General features: G+C 38.7%; 1 protein-coding gene across 1 annotated transcript in view; it reads left to right on the forward strand.

Annotated features, from left to right (window-relative positions):
* ryr3 (ryanodine receptor 3) overlaps positions 1-18,797 on the forward strand; it is a gene marked incomplete at both ends in the record, with an annotated part of 139,830 nt that overhangs the window by 67,280 nt on the left and 53,753 nt on the right. The window contains 10 exon segments of the mRNA XM_079255060.1: positions 100-202; positions 493-627; positions 5,265-5,538; positions 5,741-5,855; positions 8,611-8,743; positions 14,315-14,418; positions 14,641-14,776; positions 15,373-15,556; positions 17,819-17,924; positions 18,258-18,378. Coding sequence (XP_079111186.1) covers positions 100-202; positions 493-627; positions 5,265-5,538; positions 5,741-5,855; positions 8,611-8,743; positions 14,315-14,418; positions 14,641-14,776; positions 15,373-15,556; positions 17,819-17,924; positions 18,258-18,378 — 1,411 coding nt within the window.

Consider the following 18,797-nt stretch of genomic DNA (forward strand, 5'->3'; position numbering starts at 1 on the left):
TCTTTCATGATCATTTTTCCACGTTTCTCCCCTCTTTCTTTACTCAGTGTTCATATATCCCTCCTGACTCTCTTGCTGCTTTACTCTTGTTTCTTTCAGATCAACATCTTGTTGAACTTCAGCGCAGGTGAGGACTGTCCCTGCCCTGAAGACATCCAAGATGAGCTCAACTCCTTCCATGAAGAACTACGACTGCACTGTGGTAGAGTCCATCTGCTTGTCCAGCAGAATAATACACACTTTTTGTGCATTTCAGACCCTTACGTATCATAATGTTACTAAGAATTATCATCATTCAAGCTCATTTTTTCCTGTTAAATTTGTAGTTTTTGAGAAACATTTTTTAATTTTGAGTAATAACATGCTTAGAGTTGTACTTACGATGCCTTCATGTGGGATAACACATTATTTTGGCTCAAGTAAACTATGCAAACCATCTTTTTTGTGGGTGTAGTCACATTAAAAGTGCTAGAAATGTGTTTGTCTTTGCAGGAATTCCAATGGAGGAAGAAGAGGAAGAGCAGGACACTTCAATAAAAGGTCGTCTCCTGGCTTTGCTCTACAAGATTAAAGGCCCACCTCAAAAGACAGAAGAGGCGCCTGAAGAGATGGAACAGGCTGCCCCGAGTAAGCACCTGTTAACACTAAAGAGGAAAATGGCTCAAACCTTGTTAGGTTGTTGCTATAAACCCCTTTTAGCACTGGACAAGAAAAACTCACTGACACATGATAACATCTGAATTTTATCTATTAAAGAGAGTACAACTGGCTTTTAGTCGTACATTAAATAACTTCAGAAGTCACCAGTATCAGCTTCCAGGTACGACTGATACCAACAGACACATGACACATCAATGGTTTGCATTCACAACGTTTTAAAGGCCTTTATCAGCTGCAGTACGTCATCCTACAGAGGACAGGGATCCGCAGTCCTGGTCCTCAAGGGTCTCTGCTCTGCAGGTTTTAGAAGTTCCCTGCTGCAACACACCTGACTCAAATCAATGGGTACTTAGTGGACTTGCCAAACTCTGCACAAGTCTGAGTTTGAATCAAGTGTGTTGCAGCAGGGAAACATCTAAAACCTGCAGGACACTCCCCCTCAAAGACAAGAACTGAGAATGAAAGTATGCAAAGAACAGGAGTTCACCACAAGTTCTTAGGGAGTTGGTGGCAAGAGATGCAACAAATCCACTGGGCTGCACAGCAGCTGGCATCATTACAGCCTCTGTTCTGATGTCACCGACTGCATCCAGTTTTGCAGTCTGAAAATAATCTAAAATAATCCAGAGCTGTTGCTTTCCCTATGGAATAATATACTCTGTTAGTAGCCCACTTGGAGCAGTGATGATGGGATATGTATGTGCTAGTAGTAGTAGTAGTAGTAGTAAAATGCTTATTCAATGAGGTAAATCCCCAAAGTTTTAAAGTTGCTGCAAAAAAACAAAAAGGTAAACACATTGTCTTCAAAACTTTTCTTATTATAAGATTACATTTTATCTGTTTAGCTGTCATCTTGGTGCATTTACTCCCATTTTAAGCATGATTGCCATTAATTTCATCTTTTAAAAGACAAATTATTTTAAAATGATATGACTACATTTATCATTCGCACCATGTTCATCCATTCATTCATTCATTCATTCATTCATTTTCCAAACTGGTTAGTCCGATTAAGAGTCGCAGGGAAGCCGGAACCTATCCCAGTAATCATTGGGCGCAAGCAGGGTAAACCCCGGACAGGTCGCCAGTCCATCATGGGACCAACACAGAGAGACAAACAACCAGTCACACTCACTCCTAGAGGCCATTTAGAGTAACCAGTTAGTCTAACATGCGTGTCTTTGGACAAAACCTTGAAAGGAAGAAAAATGTATTCATTAGAAAAGTTGAGGAACATCAGCTCCCCAGTTTCTGTTAGTGTTGAGACTAAGTTCTTACCAGCAGTCCAGAGTTATTGGTTTCATGGCTTATTTTTCTTCCCATTTGGCGGCCCTTTGCTGAAAGACTGGTATTAGCTCACATAATAGACGACTTATGGAGAACCTTTGCACGATTTCCAGCTATAAATTTGACCTTAGTCCAACCTCACACACCTCGACTGCATTATTGAAAAGAGCCATAAATTGACAGATAATGTGAATCCAGAGGATTTTATATATATCTGTGTTACAGTTGTATTTTATTATCTGACTTTTATCTGATTAAATGAAACAGTTTCTTTAGGCTGAATAACACCCTTCACTTACAGGTGAGGTGATAAAGGTAAATGCAAGGTAATCACTCAATAAGAGTATAATTTTTAGAGGTGGAGACATTGACTATATTGATCCTTTTGGCAAATTTATGTTCTTGCATTGACATTTACAGCACAGTATAATATAAACCTGACATCTTCAAATACACAAAAACTAAAACCGGGACAAAAGAAGAAGATATGCTATGTACAGCTTGTAGCAGCAGTTATAAAGTTATGTGGTAGTTTATTTGTTAGGATATGTGTGTAGAAATGTAAGGGTCAATAAACTGATGTGTAGATAAAAAAAAAGTTAAATCTGTTGGAGATATGATATCTATTGGAAGTAAAGAATGAAATCTTATTAGAAGCACAAACGTTCTTTAGCCTCACTGGTTTTCAGTAGCTTACGTGCATAATGTTAGCTATAAATGTTAGATTTAATAACAGTTAAACTAAATGTTTTTATAACTTGACTAAAATACACCATGAACATCTTTACTTTCAGAGTTTCATTTAACATTTTGGTGAGTTAGCTTTTCGCACTTAGAAATTGGAGGAGACTGCTAGTTGGGAAAAAAAATGTTTTTTTTAAAAAAAAAGATGAAGTAGTTTATCACCGATTTATTTATTCTTTGGTAAAAACTTGTGTCTTCAGTGTTTCTTCAACCTTATTAGCCAAATAACTTTGCACTATCATCGTATTTGTTGGGTTTAGGACTTCTTTAACATGTAAACATGTTGAACAGAGCAGGTTGTGAGCTGATGCTGTATGATGTGGTACATTAGAACATTGTGGTGTTAATGTTGAGCCATTACATAGAACTATATATAAAAATACATAACATGACCTTGTCCACGTGACATTTTACACAAAATATTTCTTAAGATTTGGTTGTCTGTAAATGGTTGTGGCAAGCAATGTACATTTATATACTTTTGTCTGTATTGAGGCCTTTGGTAGCCCCAGATTGAGAGCAGATGTTAAATGGCAGACTTTCACCTTCAGGCTGACCGGCTCTCTGCCTCTCTCTGCTTCCTTTCTCATCAAGATTCTGCTTGGATGTGACTCTTTGTTTGCTACAGATGTGTGGTGTAACTTAAGCACTCCGAGTTCAAGTGATGGCTTTGGAATAACAATGTTATCACAGAGGATAGGGCAGCATTTAGGTACAGCTTTTGTATTTACCACCTGAGGTCAGAGAGTTTCACCGATGCGGTGCCTTGTTCTGTTGTTGCTTCTAGTCTGTGAGATTAGACTTTAATAACACCTTAAATCTCAGTTTAAAAGACAAACTGGATTTTACAGCTCACTACCCATCTGGGCTATGGTTTAATTGGTCTTTCTCTGTTTATTTATTTTTTGTCATGCTGCAAATGTGTAATAAATGCTTTAGTTTTTTTAAAATTTGTGAATCAGGGACAACAAACAGGGTATTGGTTCTTGTTTCCATCAAAACATGAGCAAAAGTCAGTCAATTTTTTATCAGTAGGATGCGATGGTAAAGGTTAAGTTGCTATTTTTAACTACTGCAATTTCCTTCTACCAAGAGATTTTTTTTTTTATTTCAACATTTTGATCAAGGTTTGTTGAATGTCAGAATTGAGGGATGATTCAGGATATTTACTAACACAACTATGTCAGCTGCTAGTTTTCCTGGTTAGCACCGCAGACAAAACACAAACAAGTTGCATGACCTGTGGTGATGGGATGACACGATGCCAACTTGCACTTGAGGTGTTGTTGGCTGGTGGAAGAAATAATTCCACGACCTCCTCAATCTCACCGACATGTCTGCTGACGATGAAGCTGCGTCTGGGAACTCAGGGAAGGGCTCCCCTATCTCCAGTTCTGAGGTTGCTGAGGTGGTTAAAAAGCTCCTCTGTGGAAAGGCTGCAGGGCAGGACAAGATCTACCTTGAGTTTCTCAAGGCTCTAGATGATAAGGGGCTGTCTGGTGGACTTGCCTCTTCAAGTTTAGAGGGTGTGTTCCAACAATAGGGTGATCACACTTCTCAGCATTCCTGGTAAATTCTATTCAGGGGTCCTGAAGTGGAAGTTCCTTTGGATAGCTAAACCCCAGATTGCAACGGAGCAGTGTGGTTTTCATTCTGGCGATGAGACAATAGACCAGTTCTACACAATATACAGGGGTCATGGGAGTTTGTCCAACAAGTCTGCATGTGATTGAAGTGTGAAATGGATGGAATGAGAACCAGCACCTCCAAATTCAAGTATCTTGGGGGTCTTGTTCACAATACTGGGTAGGATGGAGTTCGAGATCAACAGGTAGATCAGTGCTGCGTCTTCACTGATGTAGATGCTTCTTCGGTCTGTCGTGGTGAAGAAGGAGCTGAGCCAAAAGGCGAGGCTGTCTGTTCGTCCGTGGTTGTATGTTCTGAGCCCTCCCCTACTGTCGCAAGATCTGGTTAGTGAGCGAAATAATGGAAGTACAAGCAGCTGGAATAAGCTTCTTTATCAGAGATAGAATGAGAAGCTCAGTCGTCCGGTAGGAGCTCAGAGTACAGCCGCTGCTCCTCTTCATCTAGAGGAGTCAGATGTGGTGTTAGGACATCTGGTTGAGATACCTCGTGGACACCTTCCTGGTGAGGTGTTGCAGGCACATCCTAGCCAGTATTACAGGTATTTGGCTAATTAACATATTTAGGAACACATTTACACGTTTAGAAGTAGAACAACAAAACTAATACCTGATAAATAATATAAATATTTTAGTTCAGAATATGGCTGCCAATCAGATTTTGTGCATTTCTGCTCAGACACCACACATGAATATCAGAATTGTGATGTATAATATTTAATTATTACGCATCTCATGACAACTTATTGTCATTATTTCTGATCATAAGTTTGACTTAAATATTTCTTACAGTTCATTTAGTTTCTTTTCCTGTCAACTACACATTTAGGTTCATATTTTGTGTGTGATCCAAACTGTTCTTAAAGACTGTTCAGTTCTGAGAGCATTAACCTTACAATAATTTTGTCTGTGTGTTTCTCTTCTCTGCAGCCAATCTGAAGGAGCTGATCTCTCAAACCATAACTAGCTGGGCTCAGGAGTCCCACATCCAGGATGCAGAGCTGGTCCGAGTGATGTTCAGCCTGCTGAGGAGGCAGTATGATGGCATCGGGGAACTCCTCCGGGCCATGAAGAAGTCTTACACCATTAGTGCCGCATCTGTGCAGGACGCCATTAACCTGCTGGCCTCTCTGGGTCAGATCAGATCTCTGCTGTCAGTGCGCATGGGCAAGGAGGAGGAGAAACTCATGATTGATGGACTTGGGTAAACAAATATGTATATATATTTTTAAATCATTATTTAAGGATAATAACTAGTGATGTGAACAAAATAATGGTCCCTTATTTGTATAATATATATGCACAATATGCAATGTTCAGTATCTCCAGTCTGATACTTTACTGCTTCTGGATGGTGAATTATGCAATACTCTGACCTTTTGCATGCGACTTGTTTGTTTTTATAGGGACATCATGAACAATAAAGTTTTCTACCAGCATCCCAATCTGATGAGAGTTCTGGGCATGCATGAGACTGTCATGGAGGTCATGGTCAACGTGTTAGGAGGAGACAAATCACAGGTAAGCATAATGTCATTCACATCCTATTTACGTGCTCTTTACAGATAAAACATCATATATTTATCCCCTAAGATTCATTTATTGTTATTTTAAACCCTAAAGGTAAGTAATGAAGTAATAAAGTCCACTTGCAAGTATATTCTCTTTTACTGGAACAGTTCATGATAGAGGTTATAAAATTGCTTTTGAATGTTCTGCATGTGTCACAGTCACTGAGTCATCCAGCAAGTTTATTCATTAACAGCAGGTACCTCTCTTTCTGTCTTTTTGATTTAACTTGCTAGTTTCTGGTCCTCCTGATTGTCAATGGTTTTGTTCTCCACAGGTACCATGAATCTAGAGTTGGCTTGTGTGGGTGTATATATTTGTGTGTGGGTGGGTATGTGTGTGTACATATGTATGTATGTATATGTCTGTATGTATGTGTGTGGATATGTGTGTATGTATGTATATGTATATATATATGTGTGTGTGGATATGTATGTATGTATGTATGTATATCTATCTATGTATATGTATGTATGTGTGTATGTGTGTGTGTATGTATATATATATATACTGTATGTGTGAGTGCATATACATGTATATGTAGGTGGGTATGTATGTGCATAAACGTGTATGCATTGATCTCTTTTTGTTTTTTATGTTCTCTTTTCTGTTCTCTTTCTGCCCCTTTCCTGTCCTTTCCGGTCAGGTCCAGCAGCATAAACTCTGTAATACAAACTATTATCCAAAGCAAATAGAAAAATAAAATAAGAATCAAGAAATACAAGGGGATCATTACATCTATAAAAGTTCCCCTTGGCAAAATAAATTTGCTCAGCAGAACACAGCATCCAGAACATCAGTCTTAAATGCTTAAATGCTGGACAAGACAAAAAAAAGAAAAAAAAATTGCTTTTGAAACTTTTTTCTTTCTGTCATTGTTTCTATACTTTTTTCTGACTCTAAAGAAATCTGCAGAATTTAGTTTGTCCCTTTTGGTAAGAAAACTGTGGAGCACGTCGTATGGTGTTCAGGCTTTTCCCCTTTGTAGGGAACCATCTTAAAACACATTAGCCGGGAAGAAAAGGTAACTGAAAATGGTGAATGGAAAAAACTTCCACTAAAGACAAACTAAACTAGACACTGACTGCTTTGTTTCAGACAAGACAGAAAACATTTGTTGTGTCCCTGCTCCAACAAACCTGACTCAAATGAACAAGTCATTACTCGAACTTCATAGACAGTTTGATCCATTTGATTTGAGTCCTGTGTTGGACCTGGGATGCATGGAAAACCTGCACAAACACTTCCTCAATGACCAACTTTGGACACCTCTGCACTATGCTATATAGTTTATTTGTCTCCATGGAGACAGGCTGCTACAGCTTTGCTTTGCCACTAAATAGAAACTGGGCTTTTGATGCAATACCTTTACATGGTTGTGTTTGGCACAGCTTCCATCTGCAGTGCCTTGTGCAGACACAATGAGCTGGTGCAAACGAAACCTTTAGAGTGGGGGAGCTCATGAAGGGATAGGAGCTAACATGTCTGTAACAGTTTGTTTAAGGTGTTATTTTCTTGAAGAATAACCCATTAATCTGTTTTTGTTAAATGAATTTAAGTATATAATCTATCTTGACCAGAAATCGGAAGCAACAGTCATGCTGTAGGATATACAGTTTTTTAAACCCTAAATTATTTGGCTGGTTGAAAAGATAAGAAACAGCATTTGATGAAACAGCAAAAACTCAAAAGCAACTCAAGTTTCTTCTGCTCGCAAAATTCTGGGTGCTTATTAGGGTTCAAACTGACCTCAGAAAAACAAATTTCATCCCTGGAGGTTCAGGTGAGCCAAGAGTAACAACCTAATACCCAGAAAACCACAAGGGTGGCAGAGAGAGTTGAGGAGTAAACCAGGCATGAGAGATCTCAAACAGTGCTGACAGCAGCTGGAAGAACCGATGGGAATTTAATGTGACGGCCAGAGCCAAATGAGAACTCAGCCTCAAGCAGTCAGACCTCGGGGAGACTTTAAGACTCCCATGACGGACTCTGGCAGTCTGACCACAGGCTCAGACATAAATTCCAGCCTGCCTCTTGATACAGACATTTACTGGGTTCATATCAAGTGGCAGCACTGCAGCTCCAAAGCATTCATCAGGTTGGTGACATTTCTGGTGTTGCCTTCATCGTGAGGTATTGGTATTAGAAATAACATTACAAGCAAAGTGTGTTTTGTAGGGCATGACCAAACATCCAGCTCACAGCCAGGCCTCACTCGATGCTGCACGTATAAAGATTACATTGCTTTCCACTGTAAAAGTAGGAGGAACTTGTCACAACTGTAAATTCAACTGTTGTGTGATAAGTGACATTTTTGTGTGTGGTGCACTTTAGCAGATTGTAATTTGCTGAAAGAAAGGTCAGGTTTTCTCTGCTTCTGATTTATGCTTTTGGACTGAACCCAGAGTAGATCCGATAAAAATGATGATGACACAGAAGTAATGGGATTAGATGCAAAGAGGTTTCAAGGTGAAACATTTGTGTCTTTATTTAACCCAGAAAACAGATGTTTTTGCCTCCAGAGTTTTGTCAGATCAATGTTCTGAATATTTCAGATAGGTTTCTGTGTTGAAATGAGGCGAACACTGCTGTGTATTTCATCTTTGTTCTCCTGTGGCCTCGAGTTAACTTAGCTTTTGTTGTACTGGGATTGTTTTGGGAATATTTATTAGTTTTAGCACATTTTAACTTTTGCATTGTTCCACAGCAGATAGCCTTTCCCAAGATGGTGGCCAGCTGCTGTCGTTTCCTTTGTTATTTCTGCCGCATCAGCCGCCAGAACCAGAAAGCCATGTTTGACCACCTGAGCTACCTCCTAGAGAACAGCAGTGTCGGGTTGGGTAAGTCATCATGTGTTCGCTAAAAGAGTCAAATCTCCCAGCTTCTTCTGACAACCACTGCACAGTTTTTCTGACAGGAAGGTGTGAAATATGATCTGAAGAGAAGACAACACAGTGGAAAGTGTAACACTAAGCAAAGCAGCTCTGAGGTCGACATTTAGAAATGTAGTCCTTCAGTATTTGCCACATTGTTGCGCATTAAAATGCTGTTGTTACAGCAACCAGAATGGAAAAACCTGGAGGACTTTTTCACCTAATTGATGTTCATTCTGAGGCTGAGAAACACAAATCAAAACGCCAGAATATCAGATTCGGAGTGTCAGGGTCAGAAAAGTGGGTGAAAAATGAAAGAGTGGCAGCTGGAAGATAAAGGAGAGTGTTTTATAAACAAGCAGGACGGGACTGATGAGTCTCTGAGCTCTGTCTGCTGGTCCTGCTGAAAACTAAAACATCCACCTGCAAATGAGTACAGATTCCCAGGGTCTGACTGGTGTAGATAAAAGCAAACATGCCGGTTTTTCTTCATAAAGGGATATTTCTGGTGAAAGTGTGAACTCTTCAGGTATTTAAAAATGAATCTGGGTTTTTATCCCAAAGAAAAACAGAAGATATTTATGGAGATCAGAGACATGCTACTGAGTGTTCCTAGGAAATCATGGTTTTTTTGTAATCCAACATCCCACTTGGAGGACTGGAAGGCGCACATCCTTCTCTCTGGGGTACCTTGCTTACTGTGCGTATTTACATGTACACCTAAATGCAAAGACAAAAGCAACTGCGAGGAAGACTCAGCAGCAGAATACTGAAGGAGAATAACCTGGAGGGAAAGCTGCTGCCGGCCTTCTACCACTGCTCAGTGGAGAACATCCTCGCCTCAAGCTTGTGTGTGTGTGGTATGCCGGCTGCTCAGCAGAGGACTAGAAAGCACTGCAGGGAGTGGTCTCAGCAGCTCAAAAGATCACTGAAGCCCCCTGCCCTGCCTGGAGGAAATTTCCTAGTCCTGCTGCCTCAAGAGGATAAAACCATCACTACTGACTTCCCCCATTCTGCTTAGCTGCCTGTTCGATCTGTTACCTTCAGGGAGAGGCTACAGATCAACCAATCAGGCACCACCACATGCACAAACTGCTTCTACTAATGGACCATAAGACATGTTGTCAAATACTGAAAATAACTCTCTTTTAAACCTCCTAAACACAGTTTACATCGACTTTCTTTTGTAGAGGTTAAACGTCTTTTTATACCACTGTCAGAGATAATTCATATATCTGCATATTTACGCACACGTATTATATCGGTCTGTTATAGACGTCACCATAGCAACGCATTAATCAACCGGTTCATATTGTTTAGCAAATAAAGTATGTTGAGGCCATCAAAAATAGTTGTTATACTTCAGCATATTTAGCAACTTTTGGAAAAAAAAAAAGAAAAAAAAACATTTTTGTGTGTCTATCTATCTACACACATATATATATATATATATATATAGAGAGAGAGAGAGAGAGAGAGAGAGAGATAATATAACAAAGTGTCCCTTCTTCAATACACCTGAATTAAATGAAGACTTGTTACCAGGCCTCTGCTGAGCTGAATGACATGCGGATGAGGAGATTCAGCCGTTTGACTCAGGTGTGTTGGAGAAGCATCTGAAAGTTGCAGGATAATAGATATTGAACACTGGAGTTGGGCACCCTTACCTAAATGTCTTGTATTAGATTTTTACAATTACCTGATTACTTACAGATGTTAATAATCATGTCTGCAAGCTCACTGTTACACTTCAGCACTCGATACAACTCCTCATATTCAAGACTTCAAAGCAGTTCTTCTTTCGTTAACATGTCAGAGTAGTTAAGTACAATATGTGTAATAAATTATGGATGTCCTTATATGGAAATGCCTTGGTGCTGGTATGCTTTAATGTAATGTTTGAATGCAATTCAAAAAGGCTTAGAGGACAACGAAGAAACCGATAAGTCCATGATGCCCTAATATAAAGCTGTAACACTGTAGTCCAACTACAGGGTCTCCTGACATAAACTCAGAATGTTTCACTCAGAGAGGAAAGTAATCCTTGCTGGAGGTAGAAGAAGTCATAAGCATGTTCAGAATACTTGACATTCATAGGCATTGGTTAATTTGCATGCATTTTATGTACATAAGGAGAACTATTGGGTCTTTTCGTGGGTTGTTTGCTCATGTCAGATCCCCGGGAATCTGACATGGAACAGTGCTCCGTGGAGGGGGTGGGGTTCAGGGAGGATGGTCTTGATGAAAAATGTTGCTTCAATAGAAAAACAGAAGGACAGTTAGAGACAGTTCTGTCCTTTCTACTTGGTTTTTATTTATTTATTTATTTTTTATTTTTAAACCAAGGACTCACCTCTTCCCAACTCTAAAAGCAATCCTCCACCTCGTCTTCACTTTGCCCTGCCTCTGCTGAACTCGCATGACCCACATCTCTCTCTTCCCCTTCCATCTCTCTGGACTCTGGATCGAAGTAGGAGCAGAGATGTTTATCATGGTAAAAGCTACACAGCATCTATGGACGTGTTGCCGTGGCGTCCTTACCTTGGTAAAACCCTCTGCATTCATACTCAAGCAGCGCCTTTTTCTTTTCAAAGTACTCCAGCGTTAACTGGATCTCCATTAGTCTTGCTTTTTTATGAAGACTCAGTTCTCCCAGCTTTTCTTCAAAGGAAAGTTCAAACAACTTCTCCATACGATGTTTTACGACTTCAGCAGGATAGTATTGAAGTTCTTCAAATTTCTTCAGAATATCTCGGATATCCTTTAGCTTTGCTTTTTGCTGATAACTCTTTCTTCACCGAATCAATTTCATTATGGCGTTTTCCAACCAATCTTCTTCGGTTGGGACATTATTGTTATCCAGGAAACTCTGGATAAGCATTAGTCGTAATATTTGATCATAGTTCAGTTCTTGCAGTATTTCATTGAGTACGTTTTCAGGAATATTAAAAAATACCTCCATGAGCAGATCACTTTTGTCTTCTTTGTCTTGAAACACAGCACTGTGATTAATGATTCGAAAGACTTTGAGGATTTCCATTAATCTTGCTTTTTGATAATTGTTAAGTTCTTTTAATCGTTTTTCTAGGCCCTTTATGGTAAAATTACCCTTCATCCCTTCATTTTCTTTGTTTTTGGCTGTGTAACGGCGAAAGACTTCAGGGAATTCTACGTGTTCCAGGGTTTGGTGAATTAATGTGAGGCTTAGTTTTTTATGCATATCCAGTTTTTCAAACCCTTCAGAACTCAATCTCATCTTCTTTATGTCATCCTCTACTTTATCTGAAAGGGCTAGAAAATCTTCATACTTGTTGAGGACCTTCTGGATTGATACCAGGCTTGCTTTTTCATAATGGTTCAGTCTCTTTGCCTCCTCTTTAAGTTCTGTGTGGATATTAAAATAGCATATTTCTCCATCTCCTTCTGGAAGAGTTTCAGCTACTTTTCCCACCTCATCTTCATCCTCCTCAGCGTTGCTTTCTTGGGACAGTTCTGTGACTTCAGTGATTTTGCTGCTTTCCTCAAAACTGTCGACGGTGGTTTCGGGGTTCTGATCTGTGACGGTACCATAGCGACAGGAACAATCATCTGTGCCGTTAGCTTCAAAAGCATCAGGGATGTCGTCTTTTAAAAGTCCATCATTCTCAATGGGCTCCAGAAGTATCTGCTCCTGTTGAGTGTAAAAACAATTAAGAGGAAAATTTTATTATTAGAAAACTCCCGTACAAAGTTAATTTATATCTTTAAAAAAAGAAAAGAAAGAACAGAAAGGAACCACAAAAAAAACCCACGATAATATTTGGTCGTAGATTTGATAAATTTATCAATTAAATATAAGTTTAAGATGATTTTCAAACATTTGCATTAACTTATTAAATCGCACCATCCTACTTTCTCTGGAAACAGGGTTGACCTTTTTGTTTAATTTTTTAGTGCTGTTCATGTTCTGTTTTTTTTTTTTTTTTTTAAATGTTTCAACTGTATAAACTTCTAGGTAAACATGTACAAAAACATTGCTACAGATTTACTTCTACAGTTTACTCAACACAACTGTAAAGGACAATAGTGTTTTGATTAAAAATGATACTATACCCAACAAATATTTTAATGCTTATTTAGTATTGTATTTTACATAATTTTTTGTTGTTGTTGTTGTTGTTTTTTTTGGACATGTTTGGCCATTTACTAAATCTGAAATTTGCACCAGTTTTAACACAATAAGTACAACAGCTGTTCTCTTTCTACTAGACATGCATAGTTGGATGTAAAAGTACAAGTATGTAATTATGATCTTTACCTGTTGGAAGGAGCAGTCTGGGTCAGCATCCCCTGAGTTCCAATTTTTATCTTCCAAGTTCAGATTTTCACAAACATATACTGTGTCTGGTTCTCTGCTACTGGTCGAGGAACCTTGGAGAAAGTCTTCTTCATCTTCATCCAGTTTGGAAAAGCTGTCAGAAGTTGTTATTTCTGCCTCCATGACTGTTTAAAAGTATTTCTCTGTGGCTCTCGGTTGATGTGTCCTCTCTCGGTTCCACAGGAAAATAAACCAACTTTCAGAAAAACTACTGAAGAGTGAACAGAATTATCTCAATTTTAAACACAAACATCAGTTTATATAAAAATACAGATTCAGTTTGAATGAAAACAAAAAGGCTTTGGCCTTTAGAAGAAGCTCAGTAAGGATCCAGAGTGGGTTGGCAAACAGACATGTTCTGTGTGACCGGGTGGAATGATTTCAGAAGTAAACACCTGACCATGTTACCATGAACACCCAACATCCATCTAAAAACACAACCAAGAATCTGAGACTGTAACAGGGTGGTGCACATGGTGTTCTAGACCCTGCCTCGTACATTAAAACCATGTAATGTGGGCCTCTTTGTTTAATCCTTACTTGATTGTTTCATGAAATGAAATGAAAAGAAAAATATTTTATTATTCCCCAAAGCTAAATTCAATATTGTAGGAGAAAATGTTAGAAGAGGTCTTGTTCCATAGGCTGATGGATGCTGGCAGGAATGATCTTCTGTATCTTTCAGCCTTACAGCGGACCCGAAGAAGCCTCTCACTGAACACATTTTGTTGTTTTTTCAGTTCACTATGTTGTGGAAACGGTGTGAAGAATCATTAATTTATTCTCCATTCCTTCATTTATTCTATGCTAGTTTCTATGCCGGAGGATGGAGACTGTTTAGTTACTGGGCATGAAGATGTGCAACAATTTTGGAGGCAAAGAGTTGGAGGATTAAAAAAAAAAAAAAAAAAAGTCTGAATCTGTCCTTTTTATATCCTGTTTTGCTCTTTTGATGTAAACACTTTTGATGAGCTCATTCATTCTTGTTGTATCCTGTTAAAGGTTTTGGAGGAACTAAAGCTTTTACTAGCTTTCATGTTGCAAAAAGCAGGGTAAAACTTGATCATGTTGCCACTTCAAGAAAAACCAAACAACACCTGACAGAATATGTTAGACTATTTGTTGTTTCATACACAACAGTTTGCTTTGCAGGTGACTCTGTTTGTGTTTTTGCTTTTTAGCTTCTGAAGCCATGCGGGGCTCCACTCCTCTGGATGTTGCAGCATCTTCAGTAATGGACAACAACGGCTTGGCTCTGGCTTTGGAGGAGCCTGATCTGGAGAAGGTTTGTCCCTATTTTTGCAAAAAAAAACCAAAAGCATTTTCCATTAATATTTATCTCTTTTAAAGCTGATCAGTACTGACTTATTATGATCTTAAGTCAGTGTCTGGGAAAGTCACTCCATCCATAGTTTTTCTGTAAAGATTATATTGCTCAGCAGCTGCTAAATGAGAGAGTGTGTTTCATTTAATCAACGAGGAATGAAGCAGAGTTGTTTGTGTGTAGGTGGTGACCTACCTGGCAGGATGCGGCCTTCAGAGTTGTGCCATGCTGGTTGCCAAGGGTTACCCAGACCTTGGCTGGAACCCAATAGAGGGAGAGCGCTACCTGTCATTCCTGAGATTTGTTGTTTTCTGCAACGGTACGTCGGCTGATTGTCATTCTGACAATTTTGATTTTATAAATAAAATCTACTGAAAAGTTACCTCTGATTGAGTGGATCAGGTCAAAAAAAGCTCACTGTCTACCTGGAAAACATCAGCCGAAGTGGATCAGAGCTAAGACTGGAGAAAAAATTATTTTTGGCAAAGCCTAAAAACATAAGGAAATCATGCTGCATCTTATTTTTGTTAATGACATCAGATGAGTTAATGTTGCATAATGTTTTATACCTGTAATTAATTAATTGGAATTAATTACCTGTGTTAATGTAAAATGTGCATTCAGATGAACTGGAGGATCAATAGTGACATGGCTGGAGCTAGAAAATGGGATTTTCAGTCATTTAAAAAATCTGCCAGGGAGGATGCCAAGGTGCTGAGTTGCCCCAAATGCAAGGGGGGGGGGGTATTTTTTAGTCAGCTCTTTCACCATCACTCTTTCAACAAGGTGCTGAATACCAATTCCAGGAGATCTTTGCTTGAGCTGACTCGGTCCATTCCTTTGAAAGAACATATAAATTTTGATCTAACGTGTGAGAAAGATTAAATGTATTTCAATGGGTCGGCTGTATCCCAGGTGAGAGTGTGGAGGAGAATGCCAACGTGGTGGTGAAGCTGCTGATTAGACGTCCAGAGTGTTTCGGTCCTGCCCTGAGGGGAGAGGGAGGACAGGGTCTGCTGGCTGCCATGAAGGAGGCCATCAAGATTTCTCAGGATCCTGCTCTGGACCTCCCGAAGACCCCTGCTGGAGTCACTACTGGGTAGTAACTTAGTTTTTTTTTAGACACTCAAACCCACAATGATCATCAAATGGAAGGTTTTCCTCGCATTTGCAGGATGAGCCATGAGGAAGCGGACGGTGCATGACACAGTCTGTCAGTGACAGCTTTACAATTAAAAGTATAGTTGGACAAGCGCTACTAGTTTCAGGCATGTTTGAATTAGAGAAAGGGAGTTTTTTTTTTTTTTTTTCTTGTAAGGGTTCAGGAAGATGATCATCTGGGGGAGAACTTTTCATTATAGCAGGCAGTTTAATCTTCACCATCATCACATTATTAATATTACCACCAATGACAGTTATTATCCAGCTGATCCGAGCCCACAAATGGGTTTTTCTCTTACCTTATTTGTGTGTGACAGCACAGTCTAGATCAGTGGTCCCCAACCTTTTCTGTACCACGGACCGGTTTAATGTCTGACAATATTTTCACGGCCCAATCTAATGGTGAAGCTTATAAAAACTAAATAAAATGACAAGATCGGCATTAAAAACTGTTGTATTTTCTCTGTAGTAATAATAATGAACGTAAATCCACTGTGGTATCATGTGCAACTTTATTAGCGGTGTCCTCGTAACGTCACACCAACAACAAAACATCACATGAGCAACATCGTTTCTACCTGACACAATGCAACACACTCTGGTCGCTATGATAATGTTTCAACATACCTGCAAAATGAGACACAACACAAAAACAAACTTCATGATTTTGCTCGCTGTGACGTACATGAAGTGAGACGGATGCAACAGAGAAAAACCGGTCACTTTTCAAAATAAAACATCATTAGCGTAAAAATAAAATATAATCATGGAAATTATTTTTCTCACTGAAACGATTTGTGAAAAAGAAACTCATTAAGTGGCTTGATATGGACACACAGTGTCTCATTACTGGTACTGATTGGCACTCAGTGTGAGTTTTGTTTGGCTTTGGTCTGGTGGATTTGGTCGTGCATACGGTTTAATCTGAGCCACATAAGTAACAGTTTAATTTACTGCTTTATGCCTTTTACTGAGAAATTTTAAATATTGCATCGGGAATATTATTTTGTTTTAACATTTTATCAGCAGACGGAACTTTTTCCAAATTAACTGATTAATCTTGCATTTATTTCAATCTTGTGCTGATTATCAGCAAAACATTGAGGTTATTTAAAAAGGCCAAACATCCAGACCTTACCTGTCAAGTGGCTTTACAGTTTTACGTTTTAGGCTTTCTGGGAGCCTTTGACTCTGATTATTCTGTTATGTACAGTATATGGGTACAGTGGTTGTTTTAAAGGGGAGCGTGTGATCTCACTTATTTCTTGGTAAAAGTCTACTGAACAGATTTTTAACAAGTTAAAGGTGAGAAATAACCAAGCAAGTTGCTGAATCGCCTCTAATATTGGATCTAAAATTATTAGTGTTTTTTTTTATGAATTTACATCAACACAGAACTACATCACCCTTTCAGAGCCACAAGAGTTCATTGAGAAAAATGATCAATTTACTATGCAGAACACAGAGGTTGTGACTCCACTGCATTAGATAGAAAAAAAGAACATCTACTTGTGTTCGGGTAGGAAGTCAGTGACTGTTTTGCATAATAAACTTTTAGACTACTTTATTGACTTTGACATTAACTATACTTTACTAGTATTAGTTGAAAAGATTGCTGTATTCAGATATTTTAATTTTTAATGTTACATAACGTCACGTTGAAGAGTTGGCTGTATATGAACCCTTTGTGGTCCTGGTCTGCCATTTGGTAGATGTAAATCTGTAGTGACTTAAAGGGAAATAAACATGCCTACTAGTTGGTTTGGGTGTGTAAAACCCAAACTAAGGGTTTGTTATAACACTATTGTTTCAAATTTCAACCATTTCACTGGGACATTTTTATCAACTTCTTCTTTTAAAGATTTGCTTAAACATATATTCAGTTTATTTTTGTCCACAACAAACATAAAAACACAGAAAAACATTTATGTCTTGTCTTTTGGTCAGTCTGAAATTTAAAGGGTTAAAGCAGAAAGGTGTTATTGCCTGAAGGGGAAGAGTGGCATCGTTGCACTGATCAAAATCAATACATAAAGCAGCTGCTGAAAAGAAGATCAAACATAGAGCCAAGACATTGATATACTTATCTTACTCATACTTATCCATCTTCAACATCCCCGCTCACCATTTTACTCTATTCAGCGTTTAAATAAAAAGTGGATTGAGACCACAGGTCAACATTGATGTGTGCATGTTTCAGGTCTGGTGAGGAAGAAGAGGAAGAAGTCATTCACATGGGCAATGCCATCATGTCCTTCTACTCAGCGCTTATTGACCTGTTGGGACGCTGCGCTCCAGAGATGCACGTGAGAAGCGAAAAATGCTTTTCAGCATGATCCCATGCTTCTAGCAGAGTTGATCGTATTACAGCTCTGACATCTTCCTGTAACATCTTGGGTTTTTTTTTTTTTTTTTTTTACACCATTTTCTATTAAGCAACTAATTTTGCATTGTAGCAAATATTCCTATTTTTAGGATATTGATGCTAGTGGAAGGTATATATTAATATATATTGACTAGATCAGCTGATATAGGTATTAATTTTCCATGAGTCTCCTGCTTCTGTTCATTTTGCACGACAACTCGTGTTTTCAGCTTAATTATCACTGCCAGACCAGAATGAACATGTCTCTGTGCAGCTTATCAATGCAGGCAAAGGTGAAGCGCTGCGTATAAGAGCCATCCTGCGCTCTCTGGTGCCTACTTCAGACCTGGTGGGCATCATCAGCATCCCCCTCAACATGCCAGTGGTTAATAAAGGTTTGTGGATCCTTCTGGCTGTTTGTTTAATAAAAAAAAAAGCAGAAATTGATTTGATGCAGGTGAAACAACAAAATGTTCCCAGCACCTGAGAAAAGAAAGAAGTGACTGAAAAACATCTAAACAGGCTGGAAGTTCATATTTACTCTGAGCTGAAGACTGAACTTGTGCAGTGAAATACAGAAAACAATGTTTGAATGATATTGTATAAATATTTTCATTTTTTTTCATTTCATTTTTATTTATTTAATTCAAAACAACAAAAATAAATACAAAATAAGACTGCCAATTAAATATGGCTTGAATGAAAAGGAGTAGAAAGAAGAGCAATCTTAATATTGTATAAATAAACGCAAGCAAGATTATATCACCATCTATTTTATATGCTTTCTACTGAGCTACATGCTACATTACTGAAC

Source organism: Telmatherina bonti (genome assembly GCF_933228915.1).
Source record: "Telmatherina bonti genome assembly, chromosome: 16".
NCBI classification, from domain to species: Eukaryota; Metazoa; Chordata; class Actinopteri; order Atheriniformes; family Telmatherinidae; genus Telmatherina; species Telmatherina bonti.